Consider the following 23,023-nt stretch of genomic DNA (forward strand, 5'->3'; position numbering starts at 1 on the left):
GAAACTTTTTGCAGAAAAATAAACTTGTCACCCAGTGTCATTACCTTGTCATTTCTTAAGGACATATTTCTTTTTTTTTTTTTTTTAAGATTTTATTTATTTATTTGACAGAGAGAGAGCGAGAGCAGGAACACAAGCAGGGGGAGTGGGAGAGGGAGAAGCAGGCTTCCCGCAGAGCAGGGAGCCTGATGCGGGGCTCGATCCCAGGACCCTGGGATCATGACCTGAGCCGAAGGCAAACGCTTAACGACTGAGCCACCCAGGCGCCCAGGACATATTTCTAAAAGAGATTAAGTATTATTTTATTTTTATGTTAATACTCTATTCTGATAGTGTTCAGTCTATTTAAAATAACAGTTTTTATTTTATATTCTAATAAAATAGAATGTTAGAATAATGTTGGCTCTTTTATAAACTTATTACATCAAATAAAATATGTGTTTATGATATTTTTATTGGAAGTGTGTTAAAAATTTGGTTTCACTGGAGCTAAAATAAAATACTGGAGTTAATTTCAGCTACTCAGTATTATAGGAAATAAATATTGTAATACTGGTTGAGCCATTTTGTTCTAGTGATATAATTGCAATCCATGATGAAATAATATAATAGGATGTTGATGATACAATAATAACATTATCATTACCATCAACAGTAGCAATGGTGGTATTAGAACGGAAGTCGAGGTTTCAAGCATCACACTGTGCTTCCTACATGCGTTACCCAAATAATCCTCGCAGCCCTGTGCAGTCCCGTTACCTACACAGTAACAGTACATGTCTGAGGTCGCAGAGCCGGTGATGGGTAGGACCAGGACTTAAAGCCAGGCTTCCCTCTGTTAACTGAGTGGACGGCGTGGGAGAGTACGAAGAGTCTAGGCCAGTTTGTGATCTTAAACAGGTGCACAAATGTCCATGCCCTGCATGCTGAGATTGGCCTAAAATATTAATTATGTTGATCTGACAGGACTCTATTGATTATATTGGGTAGCTTTCCCTATATTTAATCATCTGGAAAGGTTACTTGGAAGTTTGAGTGCGTGGAAGGAGAGGACCATATGCAGGTCTTATATTCTTCCTCAGTGAGAGGTCTGTTCAAGTTTTCACCTTGTTGGATCAACTTGATTTATAACTTGTTACATTCTGTATGTTATTCAAGTTTCCAAATATCATAAGATGGAATATAATATTCTCTTCTTATAATTTTGAATGCTTTTTCTGTTTTTTTATCATACCCTTTTTCAAAACCTAAGAGCTTTATTATTGATTACACTGATTTTTATATTTAATTAAAATTTTCAAAGGTAAGTATTACTCTACTTTAAAAAAATTTTTAGGGGCACCTGGTTGCCTCAGTCGGTTAAGCATCTGCCTTCGGCTCAGGTCATGATCTCAGGGTCCTGGGATGGAGCCCCGCATCGGGCTCCCCGCTCAGTGGAGAGCCTGCTTCTCCCTCTCCTTCTGCTGCCCCCCTGCTTGTATGCACGCTCTCTCTCTCTCTGTGTCAAATAAAAAAATAAAATAAAAAAACAAAAAATGTTTTTTTAAAATTTGATTTGTGTCTAACTTTATTTTTGTTTTTATTTTCTTTTTTCTATATTCCTACCATTTTAATTATTTCTCCAAAATCATGTATTAACTGCTTAGCGAATTATCTCTTATGTATAAAAATGTCCTACAGCATTCATTTGCCGTTGAGTGGTTAATTACACAAATATTTGAGTACCTATTTTGCCCATATCTGCTAGATTTTGATCTATATTATTTTCAGATACCTTTAAATAAGCAATTATCTGTTAGGTTCTTAATTTGTTAGTTGAACTGGTTTGGGGTTGAGTATTTTATTACATGTTTATGAGAATATATTTGTGCATGATGAATTTAAAAATGTGGAACTTTAGGTGACAGATAGTAAGGGTCTCCTGTCCCGTCTTTATACTCCAATCCCATAGTGTTTTTTTTTTTATTCCAATATAATTAACATGCAGTGTTATGTTAGTTCCAGTGTATAATATAGTGATTCCACAATTGTATACATGACTCAGTGCTCATCACGGTAAGTGTCCTTTTAATCCCCATTCACCTATTTCACCCTCCAATGTTTTTAAATTAGTTTTGAAACTTTATGTATGAAGGTTTCCTTTTAACCAAGATTTATAAGTTAGTATGTCTGTATTTTATGACATTTTCTTTGTGTGTTAAAACCTATGTGTTTCTCTTTCCTGACTTTTTGCTACGTCATAGCCTGCTAATGAATTCCGACCCTCCCCTATAATTCTATTTCTTTGTCTTTTGAAGAGTTTTTAATGTATGTTGTTGCCTCTCTATAATATTATAAAAGTTTAGTAATGTTGTCTCTTGCATTGTTTAAACCTTTAGCCCGATGATTCGGGGTCTTAGTTGGGATGGGAGTGGACCTCAGATTCCACTTAGCATTCTATTCTTGCTTTTCTTGTCAGGGCTGAGGTTATTGTTCAGGCATGCTGCTGACCTCTGATGGCTTTCCAGTGTATTCTTCCACTAGGAATATTAACAAGGCCTTTGAACCCACTTTGATTGGTAGAACTCCACTCACATTTCACTGAATGCTCCAGCAGCTGCCCCGGTCTTCTGCTCAAGGTGGCCCTTAACGAGGCTCGGTGGCGCTCTCAGAACTTGGTTTTGTGCCCCTGCTGATGCCAGACTTCTGGAACTTCCCACCATGGGGCTTGTTCTTCCTCACAGGGGCTAGCCCACTTCCGCTGCTTTGGACTCAATGCTCTCATTATCGTGTATTCGGATTCCAATGCCTTCTTATTTTTCACACAGTTGCTGCTCATTTTGCTTTAGCCACATATTAATCGCACTTTTCCCTCTTTGTCTTACATCTCCAGTTTCCCATCCAGGATGATTTTATTTTACTTCAAGAATAGTCTTTAGTTTTTCATTAGCGCAGTTCTGTTGTGACAAATTACTTCAACTATCATTTATTAGAAAATGTCTTTCGTTTTCATTCTTGGAAAAATGCTTTTGCTTGGTATAAAACTAGAGTCTTCTAGCTTGGCAGTTTATCTCCTCGAGCACGTTGCTGCTATTGAGATTGTCACTTGTGAGTCTAATTATTGCTCGTTGGAAGGTTGATCTGTCTTCATTTTAATGTATTTTCCCGAGACTTTTAAGATTTTGGGCCTCGTCTCTGCCTTGCAGTTTCACAGAGAGGTGAATAGGTGTGATTTCTCTGTATTTATCTTGTTTGTGTTCCATGGCACTCTTGAATTTGTAGAGTCCTGGGTTTCATTCAGAAGGGCCCAATTATTTATGTCCTCACCTTCCGAGATTCCAGTTCCAGTCTTTTCGACTCATCCTTCGTTTAGAATGTCTCCATTTTGCCACCTTTTCTCTCCAGTACTCTATTCCCTGTTGTTTCTCTTGACTCTTCTCCCAGTTCCCTGTAGTAATCTAAGCTTAAATCCATACATCTAAATTTGCTCGTATTTTTCCAGTTCTGTCGTTTATATTTGGCTTTTCAAACACACTTGCTCTCTTTTTATACTTTCCCATTTTCCTCTGGAATTTTCAATATGCTTTCATATGAACAGCATTAGTACTTTGATTTTAAAGTCTCTGCATATCAATTCCAATATATTGGACCCTCATCGATCTCTTTGTGATAGTGGTACTTTCATTCTTTTCTTAGGCACCTGGTTGTCTTTGAATAGTTAGACATTCTATTTTAAAAATTAGTGGAATGGGTTTGGAGCCTAAGTTGACATCTTTCTCCAGAGAAGATTCTGATTGCTTCTACGAGGCTCTTAGGAGAGCTAACAATCCAATAACAACTTAATCCGGTTTGGGGGTCTTTGATTTTTCTGGTCACTGGAAGTGAGTTGCTATTCATTTGAAGCTTGCTTGGTCTACATCCAGTTCTCTCTTATTTCTAGAATAAAGCCCTTCAGTCTCTCAAATGGAACAGGTAGATTTCCATAGAGACTCCATGGATGGCATGCTCTGGATTCTGTCATTTATACCCTTAGCTCTTTTAGATTGTCAGAAGAGCTGCTCAGCCATTTAGCTGCTCCCTCTGGACAAATTTTCCCTGAGCAAAAGGAGCCCAAATGCTGAATTCACCTTTTTGGACTTTTATCCTCCCCTAGCTGTTGCCGCCCACTATTCACTATCTCCCTGCTGTTTCAGCACCTTCAGTCTGATAGTATTTATAATTTGTTTAGCTATTCTGTTATCCTCAGAGGAGTATCATTTGAATTAATTACTTAATTCCCCATTACTATAAAAGTTCTTTATATATTTAGAGTATCAACCCGTTGTCTGCCTTATATGTTGCAATATTTTTCTTTTTGTCCTTTGCTTTTTTCATATATAAAAGAGAGTTTTCTTATTTTTAAGATTTTATTTATTTATTTGAGAGAGAGAGAGTGTGTGGAAGTGGAAGGAGGGAAAGGAACAAGCAGACTCCGTGCTGAGTGTGGAGCCCGATGCTGGGCTTGATCCCATGACCCTGAGATCATGAAGTGAGCTGAAATCAAGAGTACGACACTCAACCGACTGAGCCACCCAAGCTCCCCAAAGAGTCTTTTATATACACTCAGAGTTCTTCCAGAAATCACTTCTTTCTGTGGTTCTGTTTCTTACATTGAATTAATGAACTTAGTGTGGAATGTGGTGTTTGTTCAAGATATACTTTCCTTTTTGGTTCCATGTGTGAAACCTGCATATTTAAAAACTGTATCATCCTTTACCCAGGATTTTGAAATATGCCACTTTTTTGTATACTAAATGCATATATACGATGGAATCTTTGTATGGGCTTTCCATTTAACCATTAATCTGATTTTGAGAAAATATTATTTAATCATTTAATGCCTCTCCATGTTGGTGTCCTTATATCATTCTTTTTTAGAATTTTATTATCTGATTTAGAATGTTCTCCCAAATGAAGATTAGAGTCATGTGACATTAAAAAAAAGAGCAATTTTTTTTTTATTGTTTGAAATTGTATAAAGTTTAGAAATTTGAAAAGAACTGAATTGATATTCTTTCCAGGAGCATGGTGTGTTTCTTTGTTTTGTAAGTCTTTTTTTAATCATATCAGAAAACTGTTTAATTTTTTGGTATGTTTTGAATACTTTGTGCCAAATTTATTTCTGGGCATTTTTCTATTTTTGTTGCTGTTACAAATAGAATATTCTTGCCATTATATTTTCTAACTAGTTATTTTTGGTACAAGTGACAAGATTGATATTGTTATGTTTTGAGGAGATGTCTACCTTCCTGAGCTCTTTTTAGATATACTAGATTTCTGGTTATTTCTCATAGGTTCTCTAGGAAAACATTATATTATCAGTAAATAAGGCTACTTTCTTCCTTACCATTATTTATATCTCATTTCTTTTTATTGTTGTTGCATTAGCTAGATCACCTAGAGAACTGATTAAAAATCAGTGATTATGGCAAAAATCCCCTCATTGTCCTATTGTTCAAGAGAGATTTCTCTAGTGTTTGATTTTGAGTGTTGTGTATCGTGGGCATGGTAAATATTCTTTATTGAATTTTCCTACTTCTCTAAAGTTTTGTTTTGATTTTTCTGATTTCTCTGTGACTTCCTCTCTGACCCCTAGGCTATTTAGAAATATGTTGTTTAATTTCCAAATATTTGGGGGTTTTCCAGATATCTTTCTACTATTTATTTCTCATGTAATTTTGTTGTGGTCAGAGAACATACTTTGTAGGTCCTTTTAACCTTTTTGAGCAGCAGACCATTTTTAAATTTAAGGTCACATGTGCCCAGTGGCTACCTATGACTGCATAACAAATTGCTATGAACTTAGCAGTTTAAAAAATATTTAACAGTTTTGTAGGGCAGAAACCTGACATGGTCTCACTGGGCTATAATCAAGGTGTTAGCAGGGCTGTGTTTCTTTCTGGAGTCTGTAGGGGAGAATCTGTCTTTTGCTCATTCAGATTTTGGCAGAATGAAACTCCTGTGTCTGTGGGTCTGAATTCCTCCTGTCCTTGCTGGCCTTCCCAGCTTCTAATGTCCACCTTGTTCCTTGGATCTTGGCTCCCTTCCTCCATCTCCATAGCCAGCAGTAGCTGGTCAGGTTTGTCACACTTGAGATCTCTCCCTCTCTCTCTCTTTTTCTCTCTCTCACACACATCTTCTTCTGTCAGTTAAGTTTGAAGAGGTCCTGTGATCATCCAGGATACTCTCCCCATTTTAATGTCCATAATCTTACCACGTCTACAAAGTCCCCTTTGCATATGTAAAGGAACAAAGTCTCCAGTTCCAGGGATTGGGCTGTGGACATTTTGCAGAGCCGTTATTTTTGCCAAACACACTACCATATTGGAAAATGCAGGGTCACACTGCATTATATTTTACAGTAATGGAATTTTAAAAATTCTTCTTCAGATGTTCTTTTATTGTTAGCATTTTCAGAGTTCTTTATATATGTAGATCCAGATTAAGGTTTTAACATTTCAGTATAAGCCAGCTGGCAATGAATGCTCTCAGCTTTTGTTTTTCTGTTAAAGTCTTTGTTTTGCCTTCATTTTTGAAAACTGTTATCTTTTGATGGAGAATTCTGGGTTGGCCATTTATTTTTTCTTTCAGTAGTGTGAAAATGTCACTGTACAGTTTCTGTTGAGAAGTCTGCTTTAATTTTTATCTTTGATTCTCTGTGGGTAATACATTTTTCTAACTTCTGGGTACCTTCAAGATTTTGTCTTTATCTTTGGTTTTCAGCACACTGAATATGATTGGTCTAGGTATTTTTTCCTTTTTTCTTTCTTTTTCTTTTATTTTTTGTTTTTTCTCTCATTTTTTTTTTTTAAAGATTTTATTTATTTATTTGACAGAGAGAGACACAGCAAGAGAGGGAACACAAGCAGGGGGAGTAGGAGAGGGAGAAGCAGGCTTCCCACGGAGCAGGGAACCCGATGCGGGGCTCGATCCCAGGACCCTTGGACAATGACCTGAGCCGAAGGCAGATGCTTAACGACTGAGCCACCCAGGCACCCCTCATCTTTCTTTATTCTTACTCTTACTCATCCAGTTGGGGTTGTCTAAGCTTTTTGGATCTATGGTTTATTTTTGAAAAATACACTTGCTATTATTTCTTCACTTATTTCTACTACAGTATTCTTTCTTTTCCTTTTGTGATTCCAGTTATACATTAGATCATTTGATACTGTCCTATGGGTCTTGAATGCACTGTTCTTGTTCTGTCCTATTTAGTTTCCATGCTATTTTTCTTCTTTGTATTTCTGTTTGGTTAATTTTTATTGGCCTATCTTCCTTAGTTTTGTCAGGTCTGCTAATGAGTCTGTAGAAGGCTTTGCCTGTCTCTCTCATTTTGTCTTTTATTTCTAGCATTTTCATTTGACCTTCTCTGTGTGTGTGTTTAAATTCCCATTTGTGAATGCACATATTGATTAGAGTTATTTTAATTCCCTGAGAGTTCTGGGATCTGAATCATCCCTCAGTCTGGTTCTTCTGATTGTTTTGTCTCTTGACAGTGGGTCATTAGTGTCTGCATCATATTGAATTTTGGATATTGCATGTATATAACAGTAGTTACTGAGGTCAGTGGTTTTTAGTGGTTGGAAATGGGCATGTTTTTCTTCTCTCAGGTGATCAGGTGGGGAGTTGAAGCAGTTTGTTCAGGAGTTGGGCTGGGTTTAGATTTTGGTGTTGCTGTGTATATCTTCCATGTGCCACCCTGGCCTCCAATTATTCTAGTGATGACCTGCCATTTCCTTGTGCTTATAGAAGGGCTGGGGGTCTGGATGGTTTTTTCTCAGTTTGGTGCTCCATGCTCAGCTTTAGCTGCCTGTGTCATTGTGGGAGTGGTGGTCTCCACCTTTTTACCTGTCCTAGCAGGTGGACTGCTGCTGCTCCTTCCTCATTGCCAGGCTGGTAGCGGGGGCTGGTGAGGATTGCTCACTTGTCCTGCTCCAGCCTCAGTCTTAGACAGTTCCTGTGCTTCCTGACCATCTCTCATGGTAGCAGACCTCTCGTTTTACTAGTATGGGATTTTGGTCCCAAGACAGTCTCCTACTTACCCTGGGAGAAAGGGTTTCTTCTTCTATCCTTGCCCAAGCCGCAGTGGGGTTTACATGGGTGACACATCTGCTGCTCTTTGCCCAGCAGCTTGAAGTTTAAGGTTTTTGTTCCACATGAGAGAAGCTCTGAGGGCCTTGGGCTCTGTGCATTTTCCAGGAGCTGCACCTCCTCTCACTGGTCTCCCACCCCACCCTCTGGGTGAGTACCTGCTGGAGGCTCACAGGAGAGAGCCTGGGAGTGAGTGTGGACTCCCCTGGGTCTAAGGCCAGGCCAATCCAGCCCATGCTCAGCCCTTAACAGTTTGTTATAGTTTTAGATGATATTTTCTTGCTTGTTTGAATAGCTTTCATGTCTTCCTCCACATGTCCTTCCCTGCTTGGCCCCAGGTGAGCCATTTCATGCATCCCTGCATGGAGCTCAGGCTTTGGTTGCTCTGTGACCTCAAGTTCTGATAGGCTCAAGAGAAGTTGTGATTTTTGTGGTACCTCTAGCTTTTTTATGTTATTATGGTGGGAACAACATTCTTTTCAAGTGTCTACATCTTGAAGCAGACTCATCTAGCTTTATTTTTTAAAATAAGGAATGATGTTGAATTTTATTAAATATCATTCACCCTTATTGAGAATGGTCATGTGGATTTCTAAGTTAGTCTTCCTGATGTGATGAATTATATCAGTAGGTCACCTGATATTAAATCCATCCCTTATTTTCTCTTACTTGAAGTATTTTTTCACTAGCAAATATTTCTTTGATAACCTATTAAGGGCTGGATACGTAGAGATGGATAATAAAGAAAGTGTCTTAGAGATTTGTATTCTGATCAAAAGGTAGAGAAAAACAACATGTAAATAGATAAGTAGGGCACTTTAGATTGTGATTTAGATTAGGAAGGAAATGAACGGGATGGGTGGGCAGTAGGGGGTAACTACTTAGGTAGGGTGGACAGGAACAGCCTAGAGTTAGGCTCTAAAGGTTGAAAATGGTCCAGTCTCTTAAAAGAGTTGAGAGTAGGGAGGGCTTTTCAGGAGCCGGCAAGTACAAATTCCCAGGGGCAGGAAGGAGACGGGCCTGGTGGAAGATCAGAAAGTTCACTCGTGTGGCTGAAACATAGTGACTATGGGGGAAATGTTATGAAGGGAGGTCAAAAAGGTAGACAGAGCCAGATGGCCATGCCATCTCTTTAGCCAAGTTACATGTTTGAATTACCCGATGGAGGGGAAGAACGTGGAGATGAACTGAATGAGGCTTCCTGTTGCTTGCTAAGTAAACGTCGTTCCCACATCTATGCAGTAGCCTCCCGATTACAGACACTCCTCACGGGTAGTTCAGGTTTGGATCCAGACCATCGCAGTAAAGCGAGTATCTCAGTAAAGTGAGTCAAGTGAATGTTTTGGTTTCCCAGCACGTATAAAAGCGATGTTTACGCTCTCCTGTAGTCTAGTAAGCGTGCAGTAGCATTATGCCTAAAAAAAACTTAAAGATATACTTAAAAAATACTGTATTGCTAAGAAATGCTAGCCACCTTCTGTGCTCTCCGTGAGTGATAGTCACTGATCAAAACTCTACTGTAATACATACCACAATAACAAAACAGTTTGGAATACTGCAAGAATGACTGAAATGGGACACGGAAATGTGAAGTGCAAAACGCTGCGGGAAAAATGGCACCGATCGACTTCCTTGATGCAGGGTTGCCATAAACCTTCAGTTTGTCAAAAAAGAAAAAAAAGGCACTATCTGCCAAGTGCAGTAAAGCGAATCCCAAGGACACAAGGTGTGCCCTGTGTGCCTCTGGTACAGTTGTTTATCTCCTATTAATGTGTTTGTTATGTCTTACATTTTCAGTCTCTCCGTGCTGACTTTTCCTTCCTGTTTGTGACCACACCCAGTGCTCCCTTATCCCAAAAGAACCTTCCATGTCCTTTTCTTCCGCTGATACTGACACCCTGCCTCTCTCCTTCCCTTCACAGCTACTTCTCAGAAGGTGTTCTGTGTTTGCAGGCCCTCCCTTCCTCCCTCCCTCCTTACCCTCTTGTGAAATGGTTTTTAACCATAACGATGTCCTCCTGATCCCAGTGACCACCAAACCCCACACTCTCCTGTTTATTGTTACTTCTCAGAATGGAAGATTTAAAAATACACTATTGGCCACATCTTCCTTCTTGGAGTCTCTAAACCCTGACTTCCCGGGCCCTTCACTGTCACATGTTTTGTTTTATCTTTCTTATTACCCCTTGTTTCCTTTCATTTCTACTTCACCCTAAATAGAGGGATTACCCAAGGTGCTGAGTCAGACTTCTCTGTCTACCGTATATTCTCTCTGGCTTATCCTTTATGTCCTTTTACAAAAACAGCTCTCTCTGTGTACTCCCAAATCTGTGCCTCTAGCCCAGACTTCTCTCTAGGGAAAGAAAAGAATATGCATCTGTATTTAATAGATCATACTTTTCGTATTGCTATGTAATCTTTGTAATTATTTTAAATGGATGTGTAATGTTATGTTAAGTGCCTCTGCTGTAATTAGCCTAACCATTTCTCTGTTGAAAATTTCTAGTCCTGGATTTGCAGCTACACTTTACAATGTTACACATGTATATTGAGTTTGAGATTTGGTGGGACAGAGAGTGAGTTGCTTTTTTTTTTTTTTTCCCTCTCATAGACTAGCTCAGGCCTCCTAGATAAAGATGGGAAACTCAGCAGAATCTTTGGCAAACCTTTCTTAGGATTTCTTGCTTTGGATCAGCTGAGAGGCCCACTGTCACTACCTGAGTTCAAGGTAGCATTTTCACCCTTGCATGAACTCCTGAAAGGCCTTCCACATGGTGTCTGTGTCCCCGGTCTCCTTACTCTCTGCTACAACATGCTCTCTGTTGTTAGAGCACAAGTCGTCCTTGTGTCCCCAAGACTCCGAAGACCCTGAAGTTTTTCACACTGATGTTTCTCTGAGTAAATCTGAAAAAAGAGATTCACCTTCAACCAAGACAGGATTTTAAACATACTGTTAGGTTGTAGTTCCTAATACCTACTGTCAGCCTTAGGAATATTTTTTGCCATATTTAACTGGCAAGGCAGATGCTCTCTGGAGCCAGGAGATGTGTTTGTTTTCATTCTGTTATTCTCTAGAAGGAATCCTGGAAACCAGCTGATGGTGCTGTTCTACACTCCTTGGTGTTCTTCAAAAAATATAGGAGCCCTGATGGTTATCAGGCTTGTGCCTTGGGAAACACAGTGCTGGTGCCTTAGCTACAGAGAACTTGGGAACTATTTCTCTAACCATTCACCTGTCCCCGGTCAAGTGGCCTTTGTGATCTTCTAGGCTGTTCCAACCACCTACCTGATGGAGAACTGGTTTTTAACGAAGCCCATCAGATCAAGCTTCCAACAATGGCAACGCTGCCAGTTTTGGTCTGTCCCCTCAGCATGATTCATCTGTGTTAATGAATTCCTGTTTGGATATCCGAGCTGGTGAGGCCTCGGGGCTTTTGCCCGATTGTCAGCCATTTCCAGGAGCACACCGACCAGGACACGAGTTACAGCAGTTGGTTGACTCCATTTTTGAGCCTTTCCCACCCTTTCCCACTCGGACTCTGTGTTATCACTGCGTAAGGAGAAAGGGTTGTGTGCAGCAAGCATTTCCAGGCCCAGTGTTAGTAAAACACCGGCAGCCCTGGAACCATATGGTAGCAACTGTGAAGCAGAGTCCACACTTGGGGCAGAAGGTGGGCCTGTGTGCTGGCCGGTGGAGAGTGGGCATGACATCAAGACACTGTCCTTCCGTTGCCTTCCACCACTTGTCCCATGGTCTTTCTCTCAGATCCTCCAATTCTCAGCTTAGTCTACCATAATAACAAATTGCCTTTAAAGTTATTGCAAAGCACATGTGCTGCTGGTAAAAGCTTTTTTTACCCTTCCCACCCTCTGCCCCAACTGTACTTCTGCCTTGAGGCATTCTGGTCTGTGCATCCTCTTAACTCGGTGGCCCACAGTAACTGTATACCAGACGTTGTGGCCATAGCCACACTGATGATGGTGCTCTCTGCTGTAGATTGGGTGGGCAGGAGAAAATAACAACTGTCACTCGCCGCTGGATTGATTTGAGATTAATCACAATGACAAAACTACCCTGGGTGCTTCATTCTTGAAGACCCAAGGGTCTGCCGCTTCGTTCTGCTCCACGCATTGGTTCCTACAAGGAGGTTTCTATCTGTAATTCCTGGCCAGATGGCCTAGCCATCCGCTCTGTGCACTCCTGCCCCAAATCTTGAGAACCAAAGCGGGGAAGGCAACAGTCAGTAGTGAGGCATGCAACTTGTTTGAATTCCAGCTCTAGAACGATAGTGCGGTGTTCATCTCAGATGGGCTTGGTACCCTCCCTCTCTAGACAGATCCCCCCACCATCCTTTCCCTTCACAACAACAATGACAACAAAGTCCTTAGATTTAGAGACTGATCCAACATGCAGAGTCATCCCCACCCGGGATGGAATGGGCTTCATCCCTTCAACAAGGAGAGGGAACCCTGTTAAAGGAGACCTGACAAAATCTTAGAAGAGTGACCACAACTCAGAAAAAGACTGTTAGGAACATACTCTCCACTGAAGGGAGGTCAGCAGTCAGGCTGGCTCCAGGCTTTTCCACTTTATCATCACTGCCAGATAGCAAAGGAGCATGCAGTTTTAAAAGAAAGAATCGAAGGGTGCCTGGGTGGCTCAGTCGTTAAGCGTCTGCCTTCGGCTCAGGGCATGAACCCGGGGTCCTGGGATTGAGCCCCGCATGGGGCTCCCTGCTCAGCGGGAAGTCTGCTTCTCCCTCTCCCACCCCGCCCTGCTTGTGTTCCCTCTTCGCTGTGTCTCTCTCTGTCAAATAAATAAATAAAATCTTTAAAAAAAAAAAAGAAAGAATCGATGTATTTAGCACCAAGTGTTAGAACTCAACTAGAGAAACCAAGAGTAAACAACTATGCAAATAGAATGTAAATGTTATACACTTTGACAAAAGAGAGAGAGTTGGTCTTCATCTAAAATTGAAACTTGTAGTTCAGAAAATCTGTTTAAAATATGTTTTTCAAAGTCTTCAGAGGAATTTTTTAGGAATGTAGTGTCTCTATAAAGAAATATGGATTTAAGTGTAGTTTTTCCTTTATTTTCACTTCAGCTTCATTTTAAGTACAAAGTTAAATTTTACTCTTTCTGTTTAAGACATACGTAGGATCGTGTATAGAATCCCTTTAAAACTTGGTGTGGTATTTCTGGGTGTTTTGCCTGTGCATTGAATTTTCGCATTTTCCTTTGGAGTGCCAAACATTGTTGCATTTTTTTTTTACAAATAACTTTATCTAAAAATAAAAGCTTATTCCAAAACCTATGTAAAACATAACAAAATAAACCCATCTACCAACCAAGCCTCTGGCTACATAGGTCTTAGATGGGGTTTGGCATGGGCAGATTTTTTAGAAATCTCTTGTGTTTCTGAATGTTCTGACAGTTTGGAACTGCTCCTTCAGCAGTTTCTCTTCTCTCTTTTTATATGTGTTTTGACAGCCCGGTGGCTTTCACCTTTCTTATAACCCACCTCCATGCTTTCTCGAAACAGTGGGAGAAACCACTCACCCCAGATGACGAGTTACGATTTTTCATTTCCACGTGTTTGCTTGGCATGGCTAATAAGAGGCAGAGAGTACATCATTAGCTTCATTACGTTCATCCTGAAAAGGGAAAACCAGTGGGAAACATCGTATAAATGAGTGGATCAAAGGATAAAAACGATTTGCTCAACATCATTTCTTATCAACAGACCGGATACTTTTTTCCCCCTATTTTCTTAGCTCAAATATCTTAGTCACAAGGCACCCCTCCCTTTTATTGCTCTTCTGATTCGTTAGCGTGTTAGTAATGTATTTTTTCATTAAGTTAATCTGTGACAGCACATAAACTGATAATTGCAAGATGACTAGGATATTTTTTATCCTATGTAAATTTTATCTTCAGTTAATATAAAGTGGTTATTATGGTGGAGACATTTTGGTCTAATACGAATTTCAGATACATACATTGCAACAGCTATATAATAATCAGGAATTAGAGTATTTGACTTTTGTACAAATAAATAATACGAGCTTGAATAATTTTTGTCTGTGTGCCCAAGGATCCAGCAAATGGAAACAAATGAAATTATCACAAGTAGTCACTACTCAAAAATAAAATAGTTGGCAGAGATTGTGGGTGGTTGATGCCATTGAAATACTGATTTACTTCCAACACAACCAGAAATGAAGGTGGTTTCATCCCTTCTGTCCTGCAATTAGCTCTAGTCACCTTCCTGCCATTAATGAAAAAGAAACCTAGCCATTGAATATTTTGCTCAGTTAAAATGGTGATTTTCTTTTTAAACTAAAGGCCATTACAACATTATGACTTTTAAATTGTGTTGTTGAAGAACCACAAATAGATTTTTTTTTACTTTCATGAAGTTTTTGTTCATTGGTAAAATTGCCATATTAGCAATTCTTCATGCTTCTATCAGCTAATATCTCATGATCATCTGAGGTATGTTTGTTCTAAAAATCATTATATTTCTCACAAGAATATCAATATTGCATATTTTAGAACAATACTCCTAGAAACTTGCTGAGGAGATTGCCTTAAAAGATACTAAATGTGGGGCGCCTGGGTGGCTCAGTCGTTAAACGTCTGCCTTTGGCTCAGGTCATGATCCCAGGGTGCTGGGATCGAGCCCTGCATTGAGTTCCCTGTTCCGCGGGAAGCCTCCTTCTCCCTCCCTCACTCCCCCTGCTTGTGTTCCCTTTCTCACTGTGTCTCTCTCTGTCAAATAAATAAAATCTTAAAAAAAAAAAAAAAAAGATACTAAACGTGAGAAGACAGTCAAATACCCAGCATTAAAAGGTTGAATTTTCTTTTGTGGGGCATGTCTGTCAGTCTGTTGTGTAGACAGAGTCCTCAGCTGTCAGTGTGAAGGGAAGGGTAATTTAGTTTTTGAAAGATCTGGTTCTAGGACCTTGGTGAGAGAGGTGGTCAAGAGAGAAACACAACATTCCGGAAATGTACACAAAGGTCTTTGCCTGATTGTTTCAATAGATTTTGATTGCCAACATTCTTAAAATTGCCAGAACGTTCGAATGCAGTGTTATCCAAAATAAGCTCTCCTAGACTACCTTTTTCAGTGTCATAGCGCTCTTGTGATTATAATCTTAATTTTAAAAAAATATGTATATAGTTAGTATATATACCATTTTACCAATTCGTATTTTTAATTTTTTTCTTAACAGAAATCTTAGAGGCTGGCATTAAAGCAACTTCAGAGTCACTTAAAGGTGTGAAACGAAAAAAGATTGTAGCTGAGAATCACCTGAAAAAAATACCAAAATCCCCACTGAGGAATCCTCTTCAAGCGAAACATAAACAAAATACAGAAGAGTCCTCTTTTGCTATTCTTCAGAGTGCTTCAGAGTCTCACAGGAAACAGAATCCTAGTCCCGTAAAAAACGGGAAGCAGTTTATGAAACAAAATGGAGAAACACCTGGGGTAGTTGCCGAGGCCCCTAAATCCGAAGACTTGGTCTCCCCAAAGAAGCCCTTGTTTCTGCAGCATGCATCTGAACTGCGTAGATGGGGATCGGAAGGCTCCGACCCCACCAAGTTAGACTTCCTGGACGCAAAATGTGACTCTGGTTCTTTGTCAAGTCAAACCAGGACTGACCATAGTGAATGTACCTCCTCCACTCATAGTCCTACTTCTTCCTCTTATACAAACACCGCATTCGATGTCTTACTGAAAGCAATGGAGCCAGAACTGAGCACCTTGTCACAAAAGGGCTCGTCTTGTGCAGTTAAGATAGAAAAACTGAGACCAAATAAAATTGTACGGCCCCCTTCTCAGTTACACAGCAGCTCAGTGGAGGCCCCAGATCAGACTCCGCAAGAATTTGTTTCTGAGCCGCGGCCTTCTCCTTGTACCTCATTTGCTGTGCACGTATCTGTTGCTTCGAAGAACGGGCAGATTCAGCCAGTTTCTCATTCACATAATCAGCACGAACACTTTGTTTCTGCACCTGCCCAACAAAATCAGCAGCCTCCAGCATGTTCAGGTTTCACGAGGTCACTGGCGAATCTGCAAATTCAAGAGAATGCCAAACTTGAACAAGTTTATCATATAGCAGTGACATCATCTGTGAGTCTGACTTCACCTTCCAGTAGAACTCAGGTTACTCCTCAAAACCAGCAAATGGATTCTGCTTCACCGATGTCAGTAAGTCCAGCCCATTCTACACAGTCAGCCCCCCCCGCCAATTTACAGTTCAACTCCTGTCGCCTCTGTTGTTAACCACAGCGTGGAGCAAATGTGCAATCTTCTTTTGAAAGATCAGAAGCCCAAAAAACAAGGAAAATATATTTGTGAGTATTGCAATAGAGCTTGTGCAAAGCCCAGCGTGCTTTTAAAGCACATCCGCTCCCATACTGGCGAGCGGCCCTATCCCTGTGTGACCTGTGGATTTTCATTTAAGACTAAAAGCAATCTGTACAAGCACAAAAAATCCCACGCACATACTATCAAACTGGGTCTTGTCTTGCAACCAGATGCTGGTGGTTTGTTCTTGTCACAGGAGTCCCCCAAAGCACTTAGTATCCATTCAGATGTAGAAGACAGTGGGGAGAGCGACGAGGAGGGGGCTGCTGACGAAAGACAGAACGACCCAGCCTCCATGGACCTGCAGCCTGTGCAAATAATGAAAATGATATCAAATTCTGAAGCTTTACCAAAATCAAGTTCCATTCCCAGCAATCCAGACCACGCAGCGGGTGACTTTTCACTACAGGACAAAGCTTCAGAATCCCAAGCTGTGACGGAGTTACCAAAAGTCGTGGTCCACCCTGTCAGCGTGTCCCCTATAAGAGTTGACAGCCCAAAGCTTACGGACCCCAAGCCTGAACTGTCTAGTGCACAGAAGCAGAAGGACCTTCAGGGAACCAGTGTCCTGTCCCACTCAGCCTGGGCATCCTCCCTAGAGACTGATGAGAAGTCCCGTCAGAAAGGGGATCTGAGTCAGCCTGAAGGAAAACAAGAACCACACATAGGAACGGTACATGCCCAACTACAAAGGCAGCAGGCTACCGACTGCTCCCAAGAGCAACAAGGAAAACTTCTGAGTCCTCGAAGTTTAGGAAGTACAGATTCTGGTTACTTTTCACGTTCTGAAAGTGCCGACCAGACGGTGAGTCCGCCGGCTCCCTCTATCAGAACGTTACCCACCATGGAACAAGACTCAAATAAGAATAACGGGCCCTCTGCACGTATCAGTACACCAGCATCCTCGACCCTGTCAACAAGTGAGAAAGCATTGCTTCTACCGGGTCAGATGCGCCCACCCTTGGCAACAAAAACACTTGAAGAACGGATATCAAAGCTTATCTCCGACAATGAAGCCTTGGTAGATGATAAGCAACTGGATAGTGTTAAGCCACGGAGAACCTCTCTCTCACGACGAGGAAGTATTGATTCCCCCAAGTCATACATTTTTAAAGATTCTTTTCAGTTTGATTTGAAACCAATGGGACGGAGAACAAGCTCAAGCTCTGATATACCAAAGTCCCCTTTCACCCCTACTGAGAAATCAAAGCAAGTGTTTCTTCTGTCTGTACCTTCCCTTGACTGTTTGCCTATTACAAGAAGTAATTCTATGCCTACCACAGGTTATTCAGCAGTACCTGCGAGCATAATACCTCCCCCTCACCCACTGAGAGGGAGTCAGTCATTTGATGACAAAATTGGCGCTTTCTATGATGATGTCTTTGTGTCGGGACCTAACACTTCTGTGCCCCCCAGTGCGCATCCCCGGACCCTCGTCAGACAGTCAGCAGTCGAAGACTCTTCAGCAAATGAAAATCACCTTCTCGGTCCTGGACAGTCCTTGGATGAGAGCTATCAAGGATGCGGTGCCCCTAGTGACATCGTATCAGCAAGGAGCAAGTCCTCGGCACCAGGCTCGCATTTAGAGAAGAAGAAGTCCCATCAAGGGCGAGGGACGATGTTTGAGTGTGAAACCTGTAGAAACAGATATAGAAAACTGGAGAATTTTGAAAACCATAAGAAATTTTACTGTTCGGAGTTGCACGGACCAAAAACAAAGGTAGCTGTGAGAGAACCTGAACACAGCCCCGTGCCTAATAGCACACAGCCTCAGATTCTGCACTACAGAGTTGCTGGTTCCACAGGAGTGTGGGAACAGACGCCCCAGATTAGAAAAAGGAGGAAAATGAAAAGTGTTGGAGATGATGATGAACTTCAGCAAAATGAAAGGGGGGCTTCTCCAAAAAGCTCCGAAGGCCTTCAGTTTCAGAATTCTCTGGGCCCCATTTCCACTCTGTCTAAGCATAATATTGCAATAACAAGTGACCAGCAGCATAGAAATATACAGTTGCAAACCCCCCAAATCCAACTGGTTGCCAGAGGCGCCGACCAGACCATGGATCCAAAGCCATCCGCCATCACGGAGCCACACCTAAGTTCAGCTGCCCAGGACAAGACAGAGTTGAAGAGGCATGGAACTGGAATCTCAGTCATTCAGCATACAAACTCACTGAGCAGACCCAACTCATTCGACAAGCTTGAGTCTTTTGAAAGAGGTTCCCCAGTTTCCTTCCAGGAGCTGAATAGAACAGTGAAGCCCGGGCCTCTGAAAGTAATAGGAATTTCCCTAGAGGAAGGCCACCTTCCTCAGAATACATCTCACCCTCACCAGCCTGTGCTATCATCAGACGCTCTGAGAGGAGAACTTCAGGACAGTTTGAGAAAGAGTTCAAATGAACGACATGTGTTAGGACAGCCCTCCCGACTAGTCCGGCAGCACAACATCCAAGTCCCAGAAATTCTGGTCACAGAAGAGCCAGATCGGGACCTTGAAGCCCAAGGCTACGATCAGGAAAAATCAGAGAAGTTCAGCTGGCCTCAGCGTAGTGAAACCTTGTCGAAGTTGCCAACAGAGAAACTGCCACCCAAAAAGAAGAGGCTCCGTCTTGCCGAGATGGAACATTCTTCAACAGAATCAAGTTTTGACTCCACTCTGTCCAGGAGTCTAAGTAGGGAGAGTAGTTTATCTCACACTTCCAGTTTCTCAGCTTCATTAGATGTAGAGGATATTTCTAAAACTGAGGCTTCCCCCAAAATCGATTTTCTAAACAGAGCAGAGTTCCTCATGATTCCAGCTGGCGCGAATACCCTTAATGTTCCTGGAACTCACCGGGAAATGAGGCGTGCTGCCTCAGAACAGATTAGCTGCATGCAAACATCCATGGAGGTCTCTGATTTCAGAAGTAAATCATTCGACTGTGGAAGCATAACTCCACCTCAGACAACACCACCTGTTGAATTGCAGCCCCTGACGTCCCCTTCTGGCATGGGGGTCACTGGGCACGTGCCTCTCTTAGAAAGAAGGAGAGGTCCACTGATGCGGCAGATATCTTTAAACATAGCTCCAGACAGTCATGTGTCTCCTGTGAACCCACCCTCTTTCCAAACAATTGCTCTTCCCGGTGTGAACGCTGCACCCTTTCAGGGCCCTCAGCTCACTTATGCATCTTTAGCCGAGTTTCCCGCAAACACTTTGCACTCCCAGGCTCAAGTTAAGGATCAGCGAACAGAAACTTCCAGTTCCACCTCTACTAACATCTTTCCTGTTCACCAGCTTTTTGGTATCAATTTATTAAATCACATCCATGCCCCCCTTAGCCACCAAAACACACAGATGTCTCTACAGGTGTCTACACAGAGTGTCAAACCAGATGCAAGTCCCAGTTTATGTGTATCTTCTAAAAGTAAAGATTGCTTCGCCCCGAAGTACCAACTTCATTGTCAGGTTTTCACTTCAAGCCAGTCTTGCTCTTCCAGTCCTGTACTTTCTTTGCCAAAGCAAGTTCTTTCAGATCCAGTTGGAGTTGACCATCGTGGGACTTCATTAGCATTACCAACCAAATTAATGGATGCCATGCCTAATTCATGTGTCCCGCCCCCACTGAAGCTCGGGCCCCTCGGTGGTCAGGCGCAGAAGGTGCCAACATCGTTTGCGTTGCCCGTGCATCTGCAGAGTAACGTTCCAGCATACTGTTTTGCCACTGTCACACCTCTGCCACAGATCCTGGTGACCCAAGATCTCTCCAACCAGCCAATTTGCCAGGCTAATCGTAGCATGGTGCCAATCAGCGAAGAACAAAATTCCATGCCAAAATTGCAAAAAGATCACCAGAATGCTTTGCCAAACGCAGCGAAGGAACTCGTTTGTGAAAATGCTTTTTCAGAGATGGGCCAGAATTTTTCTCCATCAGATTCCCTGTCCATAACCCAGAAAACGTCTATGGGTAGACTTTCCCCCCAGCAAGAATCTTCAGCTTCAAGTAAAAGGATGCTTTCCCCAGCAAATAGTTTAGACATTGCCATGGAAAAGCACCAGAAGCGAGCTAAAGATGAGAATGGGGCTGTTTGTATGACAGAGATTAGACCCTTTGAGCCATTGAGTCCAAGACCTAGTGAAGGTAATAAACAGAAGAAACCCGTTTTAGTGAGGCAGGTTTGTACTACAGAGCCTCTTGAGGGTGTGCTATTGGAACAGGATATTTTTTCTCCACCTGAAATGAGTAGTGAGGCTGTTAATTTGACAGATGTTTTACCAGCTGATAAGTTGTCATCTGAACACTCTAAGTCTTTAGCTACAGAACCTAGAAGTGAACTACAAGAATTTGAAAAGATCAAGTCATCCACATCGCTCACTCTTACAGTGAGAAATTCACCTGTCCCTGCAGAAAACATTCACATTTCCCCTTTGGAACGTGTAGACAATAGCCAAGAAAGGAAGTCTCCAGGGTTTAAAACTCAAGGTGACAAAGAGAGCATCCCAGAGCGAAGTCAAGCTACGACCAGCACACTTTTAGTGTCTGACTCGGGAGAGACACAGCAGCTGCCTTTCCCCAGCCTGAAGACCTCAACCAGCTTTACGTGGTGTTACCTACTGAGGCAGAGGACATTGCATTTGCCTCAGAATGACCAGAAAACTTCAGCCTACACTGATTGGACAGTTAGTGCCAGTAACCCAAACCCACTTGGTTTGCCTACAAAAGTTGCTCTTTCTCTCCTTAACTCAAAACAGAAGACAGGAAAATCATTATATTGTCAAGCAATAACTACCCATTCCAAGTCAGATTTATTGGTCTATTCGAGCAAGTGGAAAAGCAACTTAAGCAAGGTACTTGACATATCATTTATCTTCAGAAATAGTTTGTGCAATGTCTTGATGCCTTTAAATGTTTTAATTGGACGTTGTATCTTATATCTTAATTTTGAATGACAAATTGTGCTCTGTAAGTATAAAGTTATCTGAAAGAAAGGATGATAAGTTTACCCTGGAAGTTACGCTGATAAGGGTCACATGGAATCCTTAGGTGATTTTATCTTGAAACATTTTGAAAATAACTTGCCCTGAGCTGAATATTTAAGTCCTTACGTAATGGTACAGAGAATCACGGTTTTACTTTCATCTTTCTCTTATACTGAGAGGAGATTATGTTTATGCTTTGTCCCTGCTAAGTGCAGGGGAACAGAGGTGTGACTTATCAAAGTGTTCTATTTTGTCTTGAAATATAAGCAGAGAGCCATTCATACTTGTCCTCCGTGCACCTGACTCCTCTCCCCTCACCATGCCAGTCTCAACTCCCGCCCAGTGTTGGAATCATCTTATTACTAGAGAGAAGAGTCACAGGATAGCTGACTCAAGACACTGGATAATTAAGTTGATTTGGTCAAGACGTAGAGTAAGGTCATAAAACTATAACTTTGGGTTCTTTGTGGAATCCATTTTAGTAGAGTTGCTGGCTTTATAAAATGGGAAAAATAATTGAAGTGAGAATACATAGATAAAGGGATCATGTTAGACTCTGGCCAATCAGAATTAGAGATTAAGTCCTTGACCTCCACAGATTCACAAGCATATAATACAGGTTCCTAGACATATATATGCTTATCAGTAGGAAATACTTCAGTATCACAGTTATAATGGAGGTATATGCAGTTTTAAGAAGGAAGTCTCTAACTTTGCCAGTAGGTTGAGGAGGTATGGATACAGGGAAGATATTCCAAAAGTGGAGATACTTTAGCTGAGTCTTTAAAAAAAAAAAAAAAGAAAAAGTAGGAACTTTTTTTTTTCAGGTAAACAAGAATGAGAAATTTTAATAGTTTGCTGAAATGATATGGAAGTGAGAAAGAACTTGGTTTGTTTTAAAGAACCCCGAGGAGTCTGCCATGGCTAGAAGGTATAAGTTTGAAACACTGATGTGCCTTCAAGTTGGAAATATAGGGAAAAACCAAAGAATTTGCATGGTGATAGAGATTGATCCTTTTTCAGCGAAGGAGGGTGCATCCAAACTATTCAGAATTTAATTTTTAAATGCCCAGACTTTACTCTAAACCAACTAAATCATAATCTTGGAAGATGAGACCTGATGATGAGAATTTAAACAGAGCTTCATGAATGTTCCTGTGCCTATAGAAAAGTGACTGTCCTTCAGTACCAAGTGCCTTGGTAGAAATGCCTCTGGAAATTTGGAGCTAGGCAAGGACTCCCGGTGGAAGGTGTCGGAATTCCTTGGTGCTTTGGTGTAATTCATGAGCTTGCTCAGAGAGGAAGGAAGGAATAAAGGGCTCAGGATGGATTTGGGGATCACTACTACTTAAAGGGTTAAATGGATAAAGAAAGCCCACCCAGGAAACTGAAAGAGGTTGTTCATAGAGGAAAGAGGAGGACTAGGAGAAAGTGGGATCACATAGATAAAGGACGAAATTTCAAGGGAAGTTACTCAGATGGAGAGGTCAAATAAAGGTCACATAAAAATGAAGAAGAACATGGTTCCTGAACTGAGTGGTTCTAATATCGCTAGTGACTTGGGTCGTATGGGCAGGTGGTT

At 41.4% G+C, this 23,023-nt stretch overlaps 1 protein-coding gene across 1 annotated transcript in view; it reads left to right on the forward strand.

Annotated features, from left to right (window-relative positions):
* HIVEP1 (HIVEP zinc finger 1) overlaps positions 1–23,023 on the forward strand; it is a 117,188-nt gene that overhangs the window by 57,019 nt on the left and 37,146 nt on the right. Inside the window, 2 exon segments of the mRNA XM_021697233.1 lie at positions 15,346–16,352; positions 16,354–21,309. Coding sequence (XP_021552908.1) covers positions 15,346–16,352; positions 16,354–21,309 — 5,963 coding nt within the window.

Source organism: Neomonachus schauinslandi, chromosome 8 (assembly GCF_002201575.2).
Source record: "Neomonachus schauinslandi chromosome 8, ASM220157v2, whole genome shotgun sequence".
In the NCBI taxonomy this organism is placed as follows: Eukaryota; Metazoa; Chordata; class Mammalia; order Carnivora; family Phocidae; genus Neomonachus; species Neomonachus schauinslandi.